General features: G+C 32.5%; 4 protein-coding genes across 8 annotated transcripts; 2 read left to right on the top strand and 2 right to left on the bottom strand.

The window, feature by feature from the left end:
- The first annotated feature begins 710 nt into the window (after positions 1 to 710).
- Positions 711 to 5,973, top strand: Lint-O (L(3)mbt interactor in ovarian somatic cells). Of its 3 annotated transcripts, none has more exons than XM_034327432.2 (5): positions 711 to 4,026; positions 4,081 to 4,321; positions 4,400 to 4,509; positions 4,597 to 4,971; positions 5,036 to 5,973. In XM_034327432.2, the coding sequence occupies exons 1-5, from the start codon at positions 2,890 to 2,892 to the stop codon at positions 5,180 to 5,182; spliced, it is 2,010 nt and encodes a 669-aa protein (XP_034183323.1). In that variant the 5' UTR covers positions 711 to 2,889; the 3' UTR covers positions 5,183 to 5,973. The 3 variants fall into 3 exon arrangements, with proteins under 3 accessions (XP_034183323.1, XP_034183324.1, XP_034183325.1); XM_034327433.2 differs by having other exon boundaries at positions 711 to 4,041; positions 4,111 to 4,321; XM_034327434.2 differs by having other exon boundaries at positions 721 to 4,026; positions 4,111 to 4,321; positions 5,036 to 5,812.
- Positions 5,974 to 6,584: 611 nt separating this feature from the next.
- LOC117605756 (transmembrane protein 59-like) lies at positions 6,585 to 8,932 on the bottom strand. Its single transcript, XM_034327437.2, has 4 exons — positions 8,226 to 8,932; positions 8,035 to 8,149; positions 7,562 to 7,845; positions 6,585 to 7,316 (listed from the first exon to the last, which is right to left on the bottom strand). The coding sequence occupies exons 1-4, from the start codon at positions 8,364 to 8,366 to the stop codon at positions 6,987 to 6,989; spliced, it is 870 nt and encodes a 289-aa protein (XP_034183328.1). The 5' UTR covers positions 8,367 to 8,932; the 3' UTR covers positions 6,585 to 6,986.
- A 5,319-nt stretch (positions 8,933 to 14,251) lies between these two features.
- LOC117605720 (mitochondrial import inner membrane translocase subunit Tim22) lies at positions 14,252 to 17,775 on the top strand. 3 transcript variants are annotated; one of them, XM_034327365.2, is made up of 5 exons: positions 14,252 to 14,897; positions 15,054 to 15,135; positions 15,728 to 15,982; positions 16,056 to 16,240; positions 16,337 to 17,775. In XM_034327365.2, the coding sequence occupies exons 2-5, from the start codon at positions 15,129 to 15,131 to the stop codon at positions 16,562 to 16,564; spliced, it is 675 nt and encodes a 224-aa protein (XP_034183256.1). In that variant the 5' UTR covers positions 14,252 to 14,897; positions 15,054 to 15,128; the 3' UTR covers positions 16,565 to 17,775. The 3 variants fall into 3 exon arrangements, with proteins under 3 accessions (XP_034183256.1, XP_034183258.1, XP_076548439.1); XM_034327367.2 differs by having other exon boundaries at positions 14,253 to 15,135; positions 16,337 to 16,409; positions 16,489 to 17,775; XM_076692324.1 differs by lacking the exons at positions 14,252 to 14,897; positions 15,054 to 15,135 and adding an exon at positions 15,142 to 15,653.
- Positions 17,088 to 19,271, bottom strand: Septin1 (Septin 1). Its single transcript, XM_034327362.2, has 6 exons — positions 19,233 to 19,271; positions 18,935 to 19,127; positions 18,591 to 18,849; positions 18,154 to 18,519; positions 17,973 to 18,077; positions 17,088 to 17,890 (listed from the first exon to the last, which is right to left on the bottom strand). The coding sequence occupies exons 1-6, from the start codon at positions 19,254 to 19,256 to the stop codon at positions 17,758 to 17,760; spliced, it is 1,080 nt and encodes a 359-aa protein (XP_034183253.1). The 5' UTR covers positions 19,257 to 19,271; the 3' UTR covers positions 17,088 to 17,757.
- Positions 19,272 to 20,685: the final 1,414 nt, after the last annotated feature.

Here is a 20,685-nt window from a genome sequence, read left to right as displayed (position 1 = left end):
TTTGAATTGAACATTGTGTTTTATTTCTTTTTATTGCGCATTAATTATAGATGTCTTCATAATTAAACATTTGTAGAAGCTTCTCAACATTTTCAACATTAAAAAAAAAATACATGCTGATGTTTAAAATGAAAACTGTAAATTATTATTATTAAAATTATTGCTATAAAAATTAAACGCGTCAAGTGCAACGTAATTTAAGAATCGCTTATGATCTGTTGCGTCAGATCCGTCGATCTGAAAACAGGCTCAAAACGGAGCTACTCGGCCGGGAACGAGGATAGCAGCGCTCGAAAATGGCCGATACGTCACGGTCGTTTCTAAAATCACAGGCACAGGAACGTATCATATGTGAATAATCAAAAAAATTTCGACATGATTAGTGTTTTTATTTCTATTTAAATCTATAAAAAAATATACATTGCATTTTAGATATTTAAAAAGAAAATTGTAATGTATTGTTTTTACCTTACCGTAAGTATTTCCTGTATATCCTAAAAAAATCAAATGTCGAAGCTTCCAAATCTTCTATATAAAACAAATTAATATTCTATACAAAAATGTTATTCGATTTTTTTTTTACTTATACAGATAAAAATATGAAAAAATGTACATTCTTTATTATTTTTTTAATTAGGAAAAAGGAAAAGGTATTACAGGAAAAAAGTCGGTGAAAGCGATGCGCAGAAGCTGGTTTCTTGCAGGGTACTAAGAAAGATATCGCCGCACCTGCACGACCCGTCCCCGCAAAAAGTGCGCTCCGCGTGTTCCGTACTCCAGCGGCGGCCCGTCCATACTCGCGTGTAGCCGCACCCGGCTTGGCGCTCTTAAGTTTTGTCGAAATAATTCAGTGAAGCAGCCACGAAGGAAGTTTATCGTTGATGCAAACAATTTTTGGAGAATTGTTGAAAGTGACAAAAGCAGTGAGGTGAAGTGCGTCACAGTTTCACGGAGTTCGATCTTTTTGGGCGTTCTGTACAAGGAGAGCTAGCGCGGCGCGCACGAGAGGCCGCCTCTAGAAAAAGAGCGCGTCTCGCGCGTTGCACTACTATTGGAATATTTGACGTTGAAGAAAGTGTTAGAAGAACATTAGAAACGATAAAGAATGTATTCGTCGAGGAAATAACAACGGTTTGTAAATGTACGTTATAATCTTTAAAGGTGTGAATTTGTGAGAATAATTCGGCCGGTCGAACCGGGAGTGAGAGGAGAAGCTGGCGCGCGCCGAGGCGACCTCGGGAAAAGACCGCGTCTTGCAGGTTCACTGTGAGCTGCGGTAGCTATTCCGTGATACAATTGTCTAAGCTTATCGACATTCTTGGAATTTGTTATATGTGTCATCGTAGGCGATAAACGATAAAGATCCGCGTAAGATCTAGTGAACGGTCTGTGCACAGTGTCAACGCGTACGAACGTATACGGGAAACGCAACCGGCGACGATATATCCCGCGTGGTACGTATACGCACATATACATATATACGGTACGCGCGATACGTACGTGTAACGTGCACATTCGCAAGGACTGTGGACTCGTGGAATCGTCGTTTGGTGGTCGCGTGTATCGAAGTAGCCTGTCGCGAAGCGCGCTTAACAGAGAGATCCAACACTATAGAAAAGTTGTCGAGCGCAGTGAGAAATCTGTGAGAGAGGAAAGGTGTTCGTTGTTCAACGATTAACGCGTGGCGTAGACATTCGACAGTCACTTGGCACGTATGTATGTAGTGCAATTATTTCCTGGCTATCTCGTCTCGCTAACCGTAAAGAAGGCATTCGTGAATGCATGGAGCGGTTCTTTTTAAGAACAAAACACAACAGACAAAGAACAAGCTGTTTGCAACCAGTACAAAGACAATTCTCTTTGTTCGATTCAGTGATATATTTTGATAACGATTTGTTCGAATTTTAAATCGTGCCTTAACGATTACCGGAAGGAAGTTACGTACGTGGACACGGAAAGTATTCTGACGTTGAAGGTGCGTGCAAAGGGTGTGAAATGCGTCGCGCTGCAGTTCGATGTTCGATCCAGCAGCGGCGGACGACCTGACTTTGTCAGATTGCCTCTCATCGGTACACCTCTTCTCGGCTTCAGTCCAACAATGGATCAGCGCAGCTGCGGTACGCGATTCGAAATTCTCTTCCCCGGTACCGGACGAACGATACAAAGTTGATCATTCGTGAGCTCACTCGTGAGCCGCGTTTAATCGCTCCAGTTGGTGATTAATGTTAAACGTTGAGCAGACATTTCGCGCGTTCTAAATGCGCCATAGATTTTGCACGTTATTGGTTTGCTTGATCCGTGCAATCGATAATATTACATCACGTTCACGAATTTCTCTGATTATGTTCCTTTTTTATCCATAAGCAATAATTTTTAAACGATCAAAAAATAAAACAATCGTAGACGCATTAATATATTACAAGATATATCATGCTTTTATTATGATACCACTGCTCAAACTTATTTATATGTATAGAAAACTGATTTTGCGCTTGTGACGAACTAATAAGAACAATTTCTTCTATATGATTGATTTTTATATTGCGTTTATGCATTATTACAAATGTACTCGAGGGTTCTTGATGTTCGAATGACATAATGGTAAATTGATATACGACCTTCAATCGTAAAGATCACGCTTATATTGGAGTGTAAGAAGAATTTAAGAAAAAGAATGGAAGGCGAAAGCCTAATAAAATAATACGCAAAACACAGAAATTTGTCGATCGTTATGACATCACACGTGAATGGTCCGAGCACTGTAAAAACGTGCATAAAGTATCTACGTGAAAATAATTTATACGAATATCACTCTCTTCTCAAGTATTGTATGAACGTAAATCGTGAGATATCGCATTGTTGCGAGAAACGTTTTATCGACGCATAATAATGCAGCAACACCGGGTGGAAACACAAATACTCCACGAGGAGCAGATCCTGGAGGCAATTGATCAGTTGCGTCGACGTAAAGCACGACCCGATGCTGATCGCATCTGCAACTATTTACTAAGGAAGTTTTCTGTAGACGCAAGAGATACCATTGCTGATCTTCATCGATTAATTGAAGCAGAAAAGGTCATTCAGGTTGATTACAAAGGTAATACCAGTTATAGAAACGCATCAAAATGGTCACGATTACAGCTTTACAAAAATCGACCGGAGGGTTTTGTGAAAGAGAAATTAAATTCCGGGATGGTGGCGGGTGCTGTGGCCGAACTCGTTGTCGAGGAGCCAGATTACCTTGATCAAGGTGTACCAGCGTATAGACTGATCGAACAGTTACTCGATGGTGTGTCAAATCCTACTTCTAGACGTATGGTAGAAGATTTTCTCGGTAAAGAAGTGGCCAGTGGTAATTTGACGCGTCTCTCTAACGGCAATTACTCGCTGGTGGCGACGTCTGACATGACAACTACCGTCGAGTCTACGCATCGAGAATCTTTCACGCTTGAAAATGGGAATGCACGACGCAAAGAAATACAAACTGTTTCGTCTACTACCGGTGGACTGTATGATTTTGATGAAACCGAAAACTTGACGATTACCGACTCTAGGTCGAATACACCGAGATCTTCGCGTCAGGCAAGCCCAAAATCTGATCCACAAGTTAGGAAAGATGATTGTTACGAGATAATAGTAGGAAGAAACGAAAACGCCGATTTACTGGTGGAACACGATTCTATAAGAGATCAGGAATCGTTAGATCCATCGCAAAGTTCTCACGAAGGTACGAAAGAAGAATCCAAAAATACCGATAATCAGACTCATAACCTCAAAAGGTCGTCGAAAGCTGAGCGTAAACAGCGCCTACTTGTTCGAACTGACGATCCTATGGACATAGAGATCAAATTTGAGGATTATCGAAAAGACAATAAAGAAGAAATACATTCACAGAAAGAGAAGAGAGAAGAGTCCGGACACCTCAGCGAAGAACGGGAGGATGAAGATGCGGGAAGAAGTTCTACTAATCCTTCACCTACACCATCTAATACTAACGTTGGTGGTTTTCGTAGTGCTCGTAGAAAGGTGCGCGTTATTTATGTTAGTTATTATTACATTGTTCTTATTAAACTTGTGTAGTTGTCAAAATGCACAAAAACTATGTTTCAGAGAGCAAAGAAAGTATTTGATCCCTCTGACAATAATCTTGTAAAAAGAAAACGTGGAAGGCAACCAGGATCTCAAAATAAGTCTTCTATATCTCAAGAACCTCAAGATTCTTCCAAATCAACTGTCAAAGAAGGACCTTGTAGACAGTGTAGTCTTTGTGCCAAAGAAAAACAAGAAACCTTAGTTGCTTGTCGTGATTGTACAGTACGAGGTATCGATTATATTGCAAATGTAATAGTATTCGTAGATTAACATTCTGTGAGACGTTTAAATTTATTTTTATTTATAGCACATCCAAGTTGTATTTATAGTCCAGAAGAAATGATTCAAAAAGCAGGCAGTAGTTGGCAGTGTGAACGTTGTAAAAGCTGTACAATATGTTGTGAAACTTCAGATGCTGTAAGTGTAACATGACAAATACAATATTTTTTTTGTGTTGTGTGTGTGTGTGTGTGTGTATAGTAATCTATTATTGCAATGTTACAGGGTCCTTTAGCAACATGTTTCACATGTGACGAAGCTTACCATTATTATTGCCATACACCACGAATAATAATTCCTAAATCAAACTCAAAATGGCAATGTAGTGACTGTACCCAAAAGCAATATAAAACAAATATAAGCCAACATATTAGTCTGGTCACTAATAGACCTGACACACCATCAAATCCACCTGTTTTACCTCCTGTTTTGAGTCCTCAAGTTTCACCTGCCAGAGGTTCTTCTGATCAAATGGAAGATGATAGTCCTAGAGATGGAATTGATCCGAATATACCCGATGCTTCAGATTGGACATCTGAACAGGTGTATCAATATTTTGCAAGACTGTTTCCAAAAGAAGCAGAAGTGTTCAGACAACAGGTATGTTTTTATTTATTTCTCGATATTTGTTTGTTTTACGAATCCTTTTTTTATATCATTTCAGGATATTGATGGCCATTCTTTACTGCTAATGAAACGATCTGATGTTCTGAGTGGACTGGATTTGCTTTTAGGTCCAGCATTAAAAATATATAGGCATGTATTAAAGCTTCAGGTTAGAAGAGATGATCCAAAACTTTATTGGCTGTAAATGTTTAAAATATTTAAACTTAAGATAGTATTTAAACAAAGTTGAGTGATAGTGACTGTACAGATTATAATTAAGAGTTGGAATTATTTTTTGAATTCAAGATACTTTTTCATATTGTACATACCATGGTTATCTTGAATTGAAAAGATAATTCTTTATCATAAGAGAACTTAAGAATATTGACAGATAGGATAAACAATGATTAAAACCTGAGAAGCCTTGTTTTCTATACAAATACTTTTGGACGTAAAATTTTAATTAATATAGTGGAACGTACTTTTTGGTTTAATGATTGTAATCAGTACTTCTGGAAGGTGCTAATCTGTATCTTTATTACACGTTAACGTTAAATTACTGTCTCATAGTGAAAACTATATAAATTGTTCTGTTCTGTTTAAATAAAATGATTCGAATATGGAGTATCTAATAATTACTACTTACATCCTTTGTATGATTTTATTTTTTACAGTGTATAGCGAAGTAACAAATATTAATAATACAGTGAATTTATCAATATCCTATATAAGGAACATGAGATACTTTGGTTTGAAATATAATTTTTTACACATTCAATATTTCAATATGTACAGTTTATATCATTTCAAATAATGAAAGGAAACAGTTAATTACGATTAAAAAGTTCTATTACTATTTTTGTAATGTATACAAATTTTGCGTTAGGTAATTTTACCAATTCCTTTCAAAATAACAAAAATGTATCACCTAGTTTTGTTTATACAATACATTAATAGAAATTAACTCACATGTATTTCATAAATAAAATTCCGAATTAAATCAATTTCCACTGTCACATACCTAATAAATAAAATTTGTTTGTAAAAACTTATTTTTAAAAGAGATGGTACTTTCATCAAGTAGTTTATAACAATAGTTTTAATAACTACACAATTATTTTACTTATTTATTACTTTCAAATCACATTAAATTGTAAGGAATTGCACATATATTATTTCCAAATATTTTACATCTTCCTAATATTTATAAACAACATCTTGCATTGGTTATATAATTATATATTAATTTTTACATTAAAAAGAAATATCAATTACCGTTAAACTTTTTATTATAATACTGCATAGAAAAAAAAGTACATATAATGCAAAAGTTTAAAAATTGAAGTTACAGTTTTTATATCTGAAATAAGATAAATTTTTCAGTAATCAAATGTTTAACCAATTTAAGAATACTAAACGCAAAATTGTAATTTTTTTTCTATTTGCAAATAATGTTTAGAAAAATAATACATTATTATAAATATAAAAATTTTTGATTCTCACTAAATTACTAACAAAGTACATAATTTACAGTCTTATATATGTGCATACATATTATCTTTTTGCAAGTTTTATTTCGGTACTTAATTTTAGTATTATATTGATAGAAAAAAAAAAAATAATGAGTTGTTATTTCCTGTTCTAAAAAAAAACAAAAAAAAAACAGTTGCATATAAAGTAATAACGCTTGTGCATCTGTGCACATTACCATACATTTTTGTCTGGAAAATATTTTGTAATCTAGGTTACCATTTACTTTGATTTTAGTCCTTATATATCTGAATTAAGTTTTTAAAGCTTCCGTTTTTTATATGTATTCTTAAAAATTTATCTTTAAACTATAAATGATTTTGTTGATAACAGAAAGTGCAGTTACTTCTTAATAATTGTAATGTTTATAAAGCCCTACTATACTTAATATAAACATTATTTATTCAAAATTGCATTAATATATTTAAATTTAAACGTTTTTGAAAATCACTTAAAAATTGTGACACTAAAATTCGTAGCTAAACTTTCATGTTACTTTCTGTTGTATCAACACACTCAGAATACTTAGGAGGAGGTTTTTTATGTAATGGTGCCTCTGGTATGTACAATGCAATTGTTGGTGAAATATCAGACTTTTCGATAAGTATTTCTTTGTAAGGATCAGTAGGTTTTTCTGGATACAAACATAACCAAAATGCAGATAATGCAGCTGCTGCAATAGCAGAAGCTAGAAGCCAATGAGGTAGTCCAATGTGTTTTGAAGCACATTGAAGCCAATCAGATCCAGGTATTGAAGCTGATTGATCATTTTCTCCAAAGTAGTCTGATGGTACACCATAATCCACTGTCTGTATTTTTATTATTAGATTTTATATTAAGTAATAAATATTTTTTATACACAAAATGTAACTAGTTCTAGGCATGCTAAATATTTTATAGTTAAAAAATATAGATCATACATAACAAAAAAAAATAGAGAAATAAATACCAAATTTAATACTTTTCAATATATATTTTATAAAGTATTATTATATTATAAGTGCTTTATTAGCATTCACTTTAAAATATGAAATTTTGTAAAACAAAAACTTACCCCAGCATCTAATGGAACAGTTTTAATATATGTTTGAGGTAATTTAAATCCATTGGAATCCCACCAACCAGGAAGAAGTTCTTTCCGTAATCCTGGATCAGTTAAAATATCATTTTCAGGTATATCAGGGGACATTAGAACTATATTAGAATTAACTCCTTCTTCTACATAAACAGCAAAGGAGAATAATGATAATATATCTGAAAGACGTTGCTTAGCCATGAAATCACAACCAGTACTACAGGCATATCGATCTTGTGGTGCTGTGTATGCTTCTGTACATGCTATAATAAAATTTGAAAAATATTAATTATTAAGTTTTTCAAACATATAAATATGTTTATTTATGCTTTAATATTATAAAGAAATCTTTTTAAAAATGATACATAATATTACAGTATATAATGTAATATTTATCTTAAAATTTCAAGTAACTAACCAATTATAATTTAAATAATACAATTTTTACTTACAAGCTTCACAGGAATCTCTGGTACCATTCAAACTGTTTGGTTCCAATCCATAATGTAAATCTACCAAATTGAAGAATCTACACCCTCGTTGACAACATGATTTCACGTATTTACTCTAAAATTAAGAGCTAATTTATTATTAAATTATACTACACAATTAAAAACTATGTATTTAATAATTTAACACGCACATTTGTGAAGGACAACGGTGTTTTTTCACAAAGATTAATGCACGGATCCTCTCGATTTAAAAGATTATAAAACATGTCACTGTGTGCAACATTGACAAGAAGTAACAACAATAACGAAACAATTTCCTTTTCTTTTCTCATTTCAATTGTGTTATTTATTTAAAATGCTATATTTCAGTTGTCAATTAAAATAATTGCTTAAAGAAAGAAACTTCACTCGTCGAAGGTTGATAGCTCGCGAATAATCGAGTAAATATCGATTTAATTATGGTGGGAACACATCGCATTGGTTGCATGTTCCGTCGTCTATGTAAGAACTGACCAATGTCTGCTTTAAAATTACAAATATGATGTTGTCTGTTAGATTCTAATACATTTCTAATCATTTGATGAAACTATAAATACAAAATTGTATGAAATAAAATATTTCCTCATGTGTGATGCTAGCGTTGAAAACTTTACCGACAGTCCCTAGAATAATCCCTAGAAACGAGAACACACCTTTTTTCGTTCCTGCTGAACAGATTGCAAAGAAATTTGAGGGACGTGTTTAGGAGGCCCTAAAGAATGGCGCTCTGGTCCTTATTTTATCCAAATCGTCAAAAAGTTATAAAATATTGAAATTGGTGACTGCCCACTGTCAAGAAAATGGCGGAACTGTCTCACCTGCATTAATTTATTCGTAATATAAACATTTTTGCGAATCGTATGTCCAAATAGAGACCAGAGGGTCATTCTTTGGGTAGGATAGAGCAAAATGAGCACTCAAGAGATGGTGTACAAGCTTTCGTTTAGAAAAATAGTGAGAACTACGATTTCGTTGATTTTTCACTCACAAAAGAAGTCAAAAAGGTAAAACAGACCACAAATTTAGTTCCTCGTTTTTTCTGTAGGGCGCAGTTCATTCGTTTTCAGCGCTCGACCGTGCGTTCATTCACAGCTCGTGTATGAGATTAAATTATGTATTAGATATCAAAAATACAAGAAACAGAAGACAAAGTTGAAGAGAAGACCGGAGTTGTGACTTCTGACATCATTTCCATATTGTCTTCAGAAATGCGTAAGCTGAAAATTTATACCCTATTATGTCGATATGGATACGAATTAAAATAACATTTCTCATTTATTCTGCTTTTATGATGATAATTTATTAAATACTATTAATATTTTATGTATTTTTCTATGTTCTTTCTTATATTTCGATGCTTTAAAGTGAAAAAAGTAATCTTAACCTTATTTCAATATGGCGTTGATAATTTTCAACGAATCTTTCCGTTCTTTTAATGTTAAAGTTTCAAAGCAATTCGAAGTTTCTACCAATGCCTGTGATTGGTCATTCCATTATGGCGTCCTTCTATTTAGACCAATCAGATTCATCGTTGAAGGGTGCGTTGCGCGAAGTGTGGTGGAGTGCAACAATCCTTTTCGAAGCTTCGTCCGTTTGGCACGTGTCTGCAACAGGTAAGATTAAATTATCTTCAAATATTGAATTAAATTGCCGATCGGGTGTTAAAAGCACAAAAAACAGAAAGAAACATCGAAGAAAAGTCTGAATTCTTGATCTTTGATATAATAAATTTCAATAAATATAACAATAATTTAATTAACAAACAATTGTAAAATTAAAAATAGTAATTAAATAAATTTGAATAGAATAATTAAACAAAATTTTGCAATATACCCACACGAAAATGTAAAGAAATAAACAATTTGAATAGATATAACAATAATTTGATTAATAAACAATTGTAAAATATAAAATAATAATTAAACAAATATTAACAAATATCAGATAGAAATAGTTAAATCTGCGGAACCGGTGAAGCGGAACGTCATGCTTGATTGCGCGCGCCGCGCGCCGGTACAAGCGCGACCTAGAGAGGGGTCAAATCTAATCAGTCCAAATCAGTCTTATTGCGACCGCCGAAGGATATGGATCGAGGTGTCAAACATATACCGGTAAGGGTTGACACCATGGATATTCGTGCATGGATTTATTAGTGTGTTACCTCAAGTGTTACTGTGTGTGCCTATGGTGTTTCCTATACTGTTTCCCATGTGTTTTGGAATATTTGTACGGATATATTAGTGCGTCTTATGGTGTGGTCACCCATGTGTTCTGACATTTTTATACAAGTGCATTAGTGTGCTGTGTGGTGTGGTACCCCATGTACCTGCATGTGCTTTATTGTGTTTTATGGTGTGGTTTCCTATGTGTTTTGGCATTTTATACGGATTTATTAGTGGGTTTTATGGAGTAGTACCCTTTGTGTTTTGGCATAATTATACGGATATTTATTAGTAGGTTTTATGGATTGGTGCCCTATGTGTTTTACTATAATTTTGCAAATATTTTATAGTGTTCTATGGTTTTGATCTTCGAGTGTTTTGGGATGTATTTGCATGTGTTTTACCGTGTTTTATGGAGTAGTTATTCCCATATAGTTTTGCATGCATATTTTTGAATTATCCTATGTATTAGCATATTAACTACAACAAATTGAGAGAAAACATATATCGTTCAAGAATCGTGATTTTTATGCTTTCAAATGAGTGATTTGGCCAGTGGGGATACCGTTTCTTTGACGAGCCAACAGACGAGCTTTGGGTCAATCTAACAATAAGATGCGTGGCGAGTGCAGTGGTGCAAGTCAACGATCGGTGAGTCGCATGCTTTAAAGTTCCTCCGGTTCCCATTATGTCGTAGGACGAATGGTCCGTAGCGACACGGGAATTGGTTGTAATTTTTATTTTTTGAGCGAGCATAGTGACCCACGAATATCACTGTATTATTTTATACAATGATAATCGTGCAAATTGCTTTTTTGTGTATTTTATGCCTTAGCTTAGGATAGGGTTATCTTGTACATATTTACATATATAGATTTCGAGTTTAAAAATGTAGAGAAGTCGGATGACCCTCCGACTTCACAATACACTTTCTTTTTTATATGTACAAGAATTTATTTCGCGATGAGCGGATTTCAATATCAAAGTAATAAGCATGATTACTATTAATTATTATAACTACTTACTTTGATAACGAAATCGCTCTTGAAATTGAAACGTTTTTCCAATTTTACTCGTGAAATTGGCATCAGTTTAGTATATGGGCTGGCCCCCGGGGGGGTTGGTATTTGCTCTTCAAGCATTGTATAAAGTTCCCCTTTCGTACTTGAAATTCATTCTGTCATGTTCACGGTTCTCGACCCTAAACACTCATCATTCGCACTTCAGCCTCACGAACTCTATCACATAATCATTTATCCACCCGCATACCCTTGTGTAGTGAAATATTACCCCGTTAGGATTTTCAAGTTATAGTAGTGTTGCGAAAAATTTTCAACGCGAGAATAAATATTACCCCGTTAGGATTTTCTTGTTTAAGTAGTGTTGCGAAAAATTTTAAACGAGAGAGTAAATATTACCCCGTTAGAATTTTCAAGTTTAAGTAGTGTTGCGAAAAATTTTCAACGCGAGGGTAAATATTACCCTGTTAGAATTTTCAAGTTTAAGTAGTGTTGCGTAAAATTTCCGGCGCGAGAGTAAATATGACTATACACTGACTAGTATTCGGTGGGAATCCTTTTGGTTTTTAAACTCAATCCAATGTATTATTTATTTAATCAAATTAGTTGCAAGGATTCCGCGGCATAAGACCGTGAAACACCATCTCATGGGAGATAAACCCATGCATTACTAGGCCTTTGCAGGCGCAGCTTTAGAATACGGAACATATGATAATATGTTACCATATTCTAAACTGTAGTCCTTTTGTCTATACTATGGGCGTCCGTCAATCTGACACCGTTGGATGCAACGTGTTGGACGGGCGGGTAGCGCTCTTAGCGAAGGGGTGCATCCTGTCCTGGCGTTACGACGTCCAGGCGGGGTGGGTGGTATGTAGCGTCGGGCGAAAGTCCAGGGGGCCTAAGAACCTCCGTTGCCAGCTGATATTAGCAGTGCACCATATTTGTGTCATAGTTGCCCAATTTTGCTTTTCTGTATTTGCTCTTCAAGCTTTATGTTTGCAAAGTCGAGTCACTTTTATTAAAAATAAAACCCCCTGTGGGGGCCATCCCATATGCTAAATCGGAGCCGTGAAATTTCGCCGATATTGTTACTTTTAATAAAGTGAGAATATCATCTTTAGTTTTTGCTAATCATACGTTTTAGCTCAGGCATTTCAGCACACATGAAGAAAACTGGTAGGTGAAAATACCTTTGGCCTTGTTCATTTTTATGCCCAAAGCTCATTCGGGTACTTAGATGTACTCGCGTGGATGGAGGGCGGTGGACAAGGTTTAGTTTTAAGTGTAATACATTTTGGCGACTGACAAAAGTAGTGAACCAATAGTGAACCACGATAGAAGTTCCACATGTGTGTGTGTGGTTAGGATGTGGGATTTGTATCGTTTATTAACAATCTTAACTTACTATAACATTGCAAAATACTTATCAAGAATAAATTGAAAAATTTTTACATTAGATAATTCAATAGAATACGAAAATGAAATGTATTGCTTTAGCATAATGTTCACTATTATTTGTCATTCGATTTCAGCAAAAAGGTATGATTTTATTAGAGTGTGAAAGTTGAATTGAACTCGGGTGTCGGAGGCGTCCCGGGACGTTCTCTCTAGGTGTAGGCATTTTTGCACCCGGGTGGTTGTATGAGAACCGTGGAGTGGATTTTTGTGAGAATGATTTTTGCCCTTTTTTAAATATAGCGATAGGCAGGCAGGTAGTTTACTTCTGGTGTGATTGAATTTAGTTTATAAGTAGGCAGGGCCAGAGCAAGCTTTCATGTTTCTCTTCGTATTCTCCTCTAATACGTGAGAAGCTTGTATCTGGGGTTGGGAAACTAAAAATCAAGAGAAAAGATGAAAATGCAATTTAATTACTTTATCAATTAATTAATTTAGCATTCTCTCTTGATTTTTTCAAGGCCAAGCCTTATTAGTTTGTAAGTCGTAGTTGTGGTACTAGACCCGATTACAAAAATGAAATATTAAAGTGAAAGTGCAGTGAAGTGAAGTGAAGTGAAATTAAAAAGTGTTTTGTGCTTGGACATTTGCAAAAATTGTGCAGGTATGCGAGTAGCGATTCAAGGGATCGTTGCTCGTTTACGTGTTACGTTTTTACAAATGTCTGAGCAAACGTAAAATTTTCGCGAGTGATTTTTGTGAGGCTATCGCCGAAGAAAGAAGAGGCTATATGCTGAAGAGCCCCGGCAAAATTTGCCCAGAAGAGGGGAACTACTAATGGCTCTCCATCTTCGGATGGACAGTCATTCTGTCACTATGCTCGCTAATTTGTTTTTTCATTTTTTATGTTTTTCCTTGAACGGTATGAATAATACCGTCCAGGACGTATTGAACTCGAAATTTTACGAGTTCAATATCCAGCTCGTTGAATAGTCAACTCGCGATTTTATTTCCCCTATTTCTTTTTCGTTTGTTGCTTTATTGAAATAAATTATTCTTTTCTTATTGATTTGCACATCAATTATATTTCATGTTCTTATTTTAATTATGTTCTATTTATTTAAAACATACTCTGAGATTGTAATGGTAATTATATTTTCTGTTGTCGGCATTTTTCATTTCAATTGTAATCGAAATTATGATCTTAATTATATTTTCTATTTCAGCATTTTATTGTTGAATTATTTTTGAACTGTTACTGAAATTATGATGTTAATTATATTTTCTATTTCAGCATTTTATTGTTGAATTGTTATTTTGTTAATTGTTTGTGATATTAGGATGTTAATTCTATTTTCTATTTCAAAATTGTATTGTTTAAATTTTTATTTTATGTTGTCTGTTTTGAATGATTTCACGTTATTGTATATTTAATCCTAATAATTATGTTTTCCGTTACAGCATTTTATTGTTAAATTATTATTATTTTCTCAATTGTTTCTGATATTAGGATGTTAATTTTATTTTCTATTTCAAGATTGTATTGTTTAAATTTTTATTTTATGTTGTATGTTTTGAATGGTTTCACGTTCTTATGATTTTAGGGTGGGTCACTAACGTAGCCACCTCCATGTGGTGTGACCTGGTAATTGATATCGTTTTCTAAAGATAACTTTTAGAAAGCGATATCAAGCTAAGAGCTACTATAAAAAGATTTATATATTTTTTAATTGGGGAACAATAGTTTAAATTCAGAAGGGTATTTTCGGGATTGCAATATTACCATACAGAACGTATAAATATAGTAATTTTATAGTTCCTGAAAAAGGATCTTGTATGATTTTTGACTAATTACAAATGACTAATTACCTCCATTTTTTCGAAGTCGGTTAAAAATAAAATAAAAAGAAAGTTACAAAATATGGAATTTAGAAAGAACGAAGTTGTTTGATACGCAATGGTAGAAAGAAATCAACCCTGGCGAAGATATTTCAAGCAGAGATGTTGTACATTGGAAATGCCATGACTTTATCCATGACTCTGGTCAGGCGCCAAATCTCGCTCTTGTCTACAGAACACATTCTACTTTTCATTTGATAGAAATTCGCTACGTTGACTAACAAATATTTTTCTTATAACAATTTTCGAGAGGAATTCATTATTGAATGAAAGTAAAAATTTGCATAAATGGAGGGTGGATGGGATGGGGTAGGGCGGGTCTCCAATCCACAGCAACCTCCTCGTGGTGAGAACTGGGCAATCGTTATTATTTGATGACTAATTAATAACTGTATCATTATTTCTATGGTACATTTATTAATTATACCGCAAATAATACGAGCGAATTGGCTGCGAAATTTATGCTTTCTTTTCTATTTAATCTCTGTTATATATTTTTCAGGAACTATGCCTTTCAGATTCTGAAGTGTATCACATTGCAACTACAATTTTACGGAACGAAAATTAATAATAATGAATGCATGGTCAGTATTGTTTAATTATGTACTTATACATATAGCTATCATAGCATACACGTATCATTTAGGTGTTTGCGAAAGGTGACGTAGTATAGCATGCCGTTAGTTGATAGGGTTGATAGCATGCAATAATTGAGGTGGCGCTTAAATCAGTTTCTTCTCGGCTTAATTTTCGATGAAACATTGACTGTTTTACCGATGCGGAATTCGAAGTTCGGCCTCAACGCTCGCATCACCTTAAGAACTTATGTATAAAGTTACAGATTTCTTTTCAAAAGAAACGTCATATTTAAACTTTTATTTTAAGAAAAATAGTGTTATTCACGATGAAGTGGTAATATAAGTAATATCAAAAATACCGACATCTGTTTTTAGTACATCTTAATTCGAATTAAGATCTTTAAAGGTTAGGATAGAAGATGTGCTAATATACATATTTATGTATATATATATTTACAATACATGTGCGCGTAACTTCTATTAACTCATATAAAGTGTTCATTTCAATTTAAAATATAATTAATGTAAGTACATAATTATATTACTAATGTTAATGAAATTAGGTTCATTTAAATTATATGTATCATTCTTTTTCAAGAAAATATTTCAATAAAAATGTTCAACATGAATTCATCCAATTCAACATCATCCGAGGCAAATGGAGAAAAAATACTTACAAATAATGAGTTGGATAGTATACCTCTGTATCTTATTGGTACTCAACAAAGATTTAGAGACAATATTATAATTCCAAGAACTGTGGGTCCTGTAAGATTTAAAACCAATGAAGAGAAAATGATAGAGAATGTAATGGAAAGTTGTACTTTTAAAAGCATTGCAAGTTGTGTTATAGGTATGTTACTATTACATTATATTAAACATTCATTATTTATGCCAGTATAATTAAACAAAAATTAGGTTTTTAGGGTATGGCTTGGGAGCTGCTATAGGTTTATTTTCATCTAGTGTAAATCCAAATGTAGCTGCTGTGGAAAAGAAACAAACTGTTCGTGAAGTCTTTAGAGAAATGAAAACTACTACATTAGGTTATGCAAAAAATTTTGCTGTAGTTGGTTGTGTATTTTCGGCAATAGAATGTACAATTGAATCGGTAATATTTTCATAAATTTAGTATAAAATTATATTTTAATTTATATTCATGTATGTATATGTATATATTATAACATTATTCTACTTTATATTTTAGTATAGAGGTAAAACTGATTGGAAGAATGGCACATATGCTGGTGGTTTAACAGGAGGAATAATAGGGTTAAGAGGTATGAGTACTTTAAATGTTAAAGCAATATATGTAATATTTATACTACATATATTTGTAAGTATAATTTTATGTTTCAGCTGGTGTAAAGGCAGGCTTATTTGGAGCAGCAGGCTTTGCAGCATTTTCAACAATAATAGACTATTATATGCATAAATCTTAAACACTTAATGTTATAAATTATAGTAAATATATTTGTATAAAAGAGATATAAAATGCACTCTCAGTGTACCTGTACAATACATACAAAAGCGCAAAATAGTTCTTAGTATAAAAACGCATACATATAAGTACAATAGTTAAGAAATAAAGTAAATGCACATAGTATATTGATATTTGTCTCACATGCATTATATAAATATTTTCTTATAAATTTTTATTTTTTCAGTATAGAGTATTATATTAATTTCCTAAATCTTTCTTTGAGATGAATAATAAAAAAAATGAATTAAATGGCTAGTGTCATACAATATTAAGTAAAAGTAAAATTAAAGATAATACTTTACATATTGCAAATACGTAAACACGTGCGAAATTATTTATTCCTATTTAACTGCTTATCACAAAATGTAAATTTGTTAATTATTAGATATGCTAAATAATTACTAACAATTTTATGTCAGTAACTTTAAAACTTTACTGTGTAAACGATATACACATAAACTTAAATGCCTTTGTGGATTTATCTGTAAAATATATAAAATACCAATTTTACTGAATTATGGTATGTATTATATAAATAATTTTTCATCAGTAACTTCATACTATGGCCTGTCATGTTTCTTTACTTATTTTAGAATGAAATTTTTCTTTTCAATATCTAAAAAATTGTGCATGTTTTGTTACATTACACCATTTACTATTATACAACACTATCAAATCTCAATTGTACTGCCTTTGCTATTTTAAGAAATATGAATCTTTTATAACAATGTAATTTTACAGAATGGAGTATATTATGTATTATCCTTGTACTTGAATAATGAAAACTGTAAATTTTTCTATTAAGAACAATATGCAAGGCACTTATCACATATGTCTATGTTGTATTATTATAAATCATTTTTTAAGCTATAGTCATATTATGTATTACACACTCATAAACTTATACATTTTTATGTCACTTTTTGATTTCGTTGAGATACTGGAACACGAACAATTATGTTTATGACTTAGTATAAAAAAGAAAAATACTGAATAGAAAAACTTATTTCTTATAAATACGTTTGTCAAAAATAAGTTTTAAAAATTTTTATCTCGAATAATATCAATTATTTGATACATTTTTTTGGCACCTGTAATGGCGAAGAATGACTTTCCTCGCACATTTGTGCACAAGGCATGTGTAGTTATGGTTGTTGCTGTTGCATTTGTGCCTGCATTACCGCAAGAAGTTCTTGCATGCGTCGTAACTCTGCCTCTTTTTCTTGCAAAATACGATCTTTCTCTGATACAGAGTTACTTTTTTCAGATTCAACAATGCTATCAAAAATTAATAAGAAAAATTAATTAACAAATATATTCTTAATATTTTTAGTATTTCTAAAATGTACGTTAAACTTACGTTTGTCTGCGAGGTGGTACAGGAGCTCCTTTCGCTAATCTTTCACTGCGATAATTTTCATAATGTACTTCTTGAGTTACTTCTTGTAAATCCTGCATATGCGTGCTGTAAAAATATTGAATTACTGAATAACAAATGTTTCTCTCAACTTTTAGTACATGTTTTTGAATAGATTACATACATTAACATTGTTCTTAGCTTTATAAAATCACAATGGTCTGGGTTCTCAACTTCAACTACACCCCATGGATACAATCGTCCACGTACTTTCCGTCCTTTTACTTCTAATAAAGTATTTGCTCCGCATACGGCAAATGGAACTGCTTCTTTTAACTGTCGAACTTGCTCTTTGTAATCTTCATCCTCGTCGCTATCACAATCTGGCAGGGGATAAATCTTTATTCCACTGCCTTCAATTTCTTCCATAACACGTTTCTTCAAGCGTAATACTTCTTTTTTTGTAAGTACATCAGCCTTTGCAATTACTGGTACAATATTAACTTTGTTATGAAGCTGTTTCATAAATTCTATATCTAAAGGTTTTAATCTGGGAAAAAAATAGAAGATATAATATTATATTTCATTGTATTTTAGGAGCTTGTTATTAATATATCTTACCCATGACCAAATGGTGAAATGAAATAAAAACAACAGTGTATTCTATTGTCTACTATATTCCTTCTATTTAAACCACTTTCATCACGTAAAAATCTTTCGAACTGATCATCAATGTATTGTATTATGGCTCTAAAACTATCTGTATTATCAATTGCATCTCCATAACCTGGAGTATCAACAACAGTCAACCTAAGTTTTACCCCCCTCTCTTCAATCTCCACAGTGGAAGCATCAAGTTTCACAGTTTGATTAGTTTTCTCTATTTAAATAGAAACAATAAGTTAGATACAATATATAAAGAATATATATACACATACAAATATAAGTACGTAAATAAAATTTACCTATAGCATCAGGAATTACACGTTCCGGATATAAATCAGTAAGAAACAAACTATTTACTAGTGTAGATTTTCCTAGACCAGATTCTCCAACCACCATAAGTGTAAATTCAAATCCTTTTTTCACTGATTTTCTATGTACTTGATTAGGTAGATTTGCAAATCCTACATATCCAGGAGTCTCAAGACTAGCAAACTAAATAAAAAAGATATATTTATAGAGAAATTTTATATGAAATAATATGAACAAATTTTCTTGTAACAAAGAAAGGCAAATTATTTATATTTTAATTCTACCTACCGTTTTTACGCTTTCGCTAGACATTTTTATTCGATAATTCAATGTAACGGTAAAAAGAAATTAAGCTGATTGCGTGGCGTCTTTAAACGTTATTCGGAACAAGCCAAAGCTAAGTTTCAAGCCAGTAAAAGTTGTATTATGGTAGAGTGTGATATCGTAATCATGCCGAAAATATATGTATATATATTATATGAATACGAACAAAAGATCCAATAGGTTACAATTTAAATTTCAAATCCACTATGATCAACATTATTTTTCCATTAATAGTTCGTAGTCAATAGTAGGCACAACCATAATCAACAAATACACTTTTTTGACGTGGATTGAGCAATACATGAAAAGATGTTGCACCAACTATACATACATACAGGAAATGTTACTGTATATTCGGGCAGGAGGGAAAAGGGGGATAACCCTTTATAGGGGAGAAGTTTAGGCGTGGCTGGCGAAATAACTTTGATAATTTGCAAAATATACTCCGCTTATATTTTAGCTGAATTTTGCAAATTTTTAATATTTTTTATTATAAATTAATGTTAAGTGCAAAATATAATATCTTCTAAATGTATGTAAAAACTTACATAAAAATCTAACATGAAACAATTTTATCAAAAACCATTTTGATTAAAACATTTCAGTATATTCATAAGTAACTTACAAAATATGTTAAGAATATTACATGTCGTTTACAATTGAAATTACACATAAAATTCGTATGTTCTAAAACCTTAATTTTTCTAACGATACATTACATACACGAATACGAGGCAAATGACTACTTTATTCAGGAAATAGTTATCATATACAAGCACAGTTTTACATAATTATCTGTCATTAATTCAAGTTTTCCTTTATTTATTATCTCATAATCATCGATATCTTTTCAAATAATCGACATTTATTACTAGCATAGTTAATTAATCTGTTACACAATATTAATGCGTAATAATCGACACATTATTTTTATTTCTCTTAATCGTTTGTCGTTAATTCACAAGCGCGTAAACAATTGTCTAATATTATTTAATCGAACATGATTTTTCTATTAAACAATCATTCACGGGTCGTATTAACAAGCACATACAATGATTAGTATTGAAGTAAAACATAAAAGTTGTAAGGAAGGAAATGAAAAGGATAATGTTTTTGTACTCTTTGAAAGAAAGATTATTTTTAAGAGTACAATATGAGAAGTACAGTTTGCACGGAATCAAATGTACGTGCGATAACAGTATATATTTTTTTTTAATAATTTGTACACATACCCTCAATATTATCACAAACTGATACCGAATTCAACTTCAAATTGACATGAATATTAAAATGTTCTTTTTGTATCGTTCTCACGATCATAGATAGCACACACGCACATATGTCTATATATGTGTGATAATTGGTTTTAATACGTATATTATATATATAAATACACATAACGAATATTAATTGGAGC

This window comes from Osmia lignaria, chromosome 14 (genome assembly GCF_051020975.1).
Source record: "Osmia lignaria lignaria isolate PbOS001 chromosome 14, iyOsmLign1, whole genome shotgun sequence".
Taxonomy (NCBI): domain Eukaryota; kingdom Metazoa; phylum Arthropoda; class Insecta; order Hymenoptera; family Megachilidae; genus Osmia; species Osmia lignaria.
The sequence above is the reverse complement of the archived record's forward strand: the minus strand, read 5'-3'. Positions and strand labels throughout refer to the sequence as shown.

Coding starts and splice junctions, on each gene's coding strand:
- Lint-O (XM_034327432.2), top strand. CDS start 2,890: ATGCAGCAACACCGGGTGGAAACACAAATACTCCACGAGGAGCAGATC. Junction 4,322..4,399: donor TCGTGATTGTACAGTACGAG/GTATCGATTATA, acceptor TTTTATTTATAG/CACATCCAAGTTGTATTTAT. Junction 4,510..4,596: donor GTTGTGAAACTTCAGATGCT/GTAAGTGTAACA, acceptor GCAATGTTACAG/GGTCCTTTAGCAACATGTTT.
- LOC117605756 (XM_034327437.2), bottom strand. CDS start 8,366: ATGAGAAAAGAAAAGGAAATTGTTTCGTTATTGTTGTTACTTCTTGTC. Junction 8,150..8,225: donor CACCGTTGTCCTTCACAAAT/GTGCGTGTTAAA, acceptor TCTTAATTTTAG/AGTAAATACGTGAAATCATG. Junction 7,846..8,034: donor CAGAGATTCCTGTGAAGCTT/GTAAGTAAAAAT, acceptor ATTTTATTATAG/CATGTACAGAAGCATACACA.
- LOC117605720 (XM_034327365.2), top strand. Junction 15,983..16,055: donor CATTGCAAGTTGTGTTATAG/GTATGTTACTAT, acceptor TTAGGTTTTTAG/GGTATGGCTTGGGAGCTGCT. Junction 16,241..16,336: donor TAGAATGTACAATTGAATCG/GTAATATTTTCA, acceptor TTTATATTTTAG/TATAGAGGTAAAACTGATTG.
- Septin1 (XM_034327362.2), bottom strand. CDS start 19,256: ATGTCTAGCGAAAGCGTAAAAACG. Junction 18,078..18,153: donor AAGCTAAGAACAATGTTAAT/GTATGTAATCTA, acceptor ATATTTTTACAG/CACGCATATGCAGGATTTAC. Junction 17,891..17,972: donor GTACCACCTCGCAGACAAAC/GTAAGTTTAACG, acceptor AATTTTTGATAG/CATTGTTGAATCTGAAAAAA.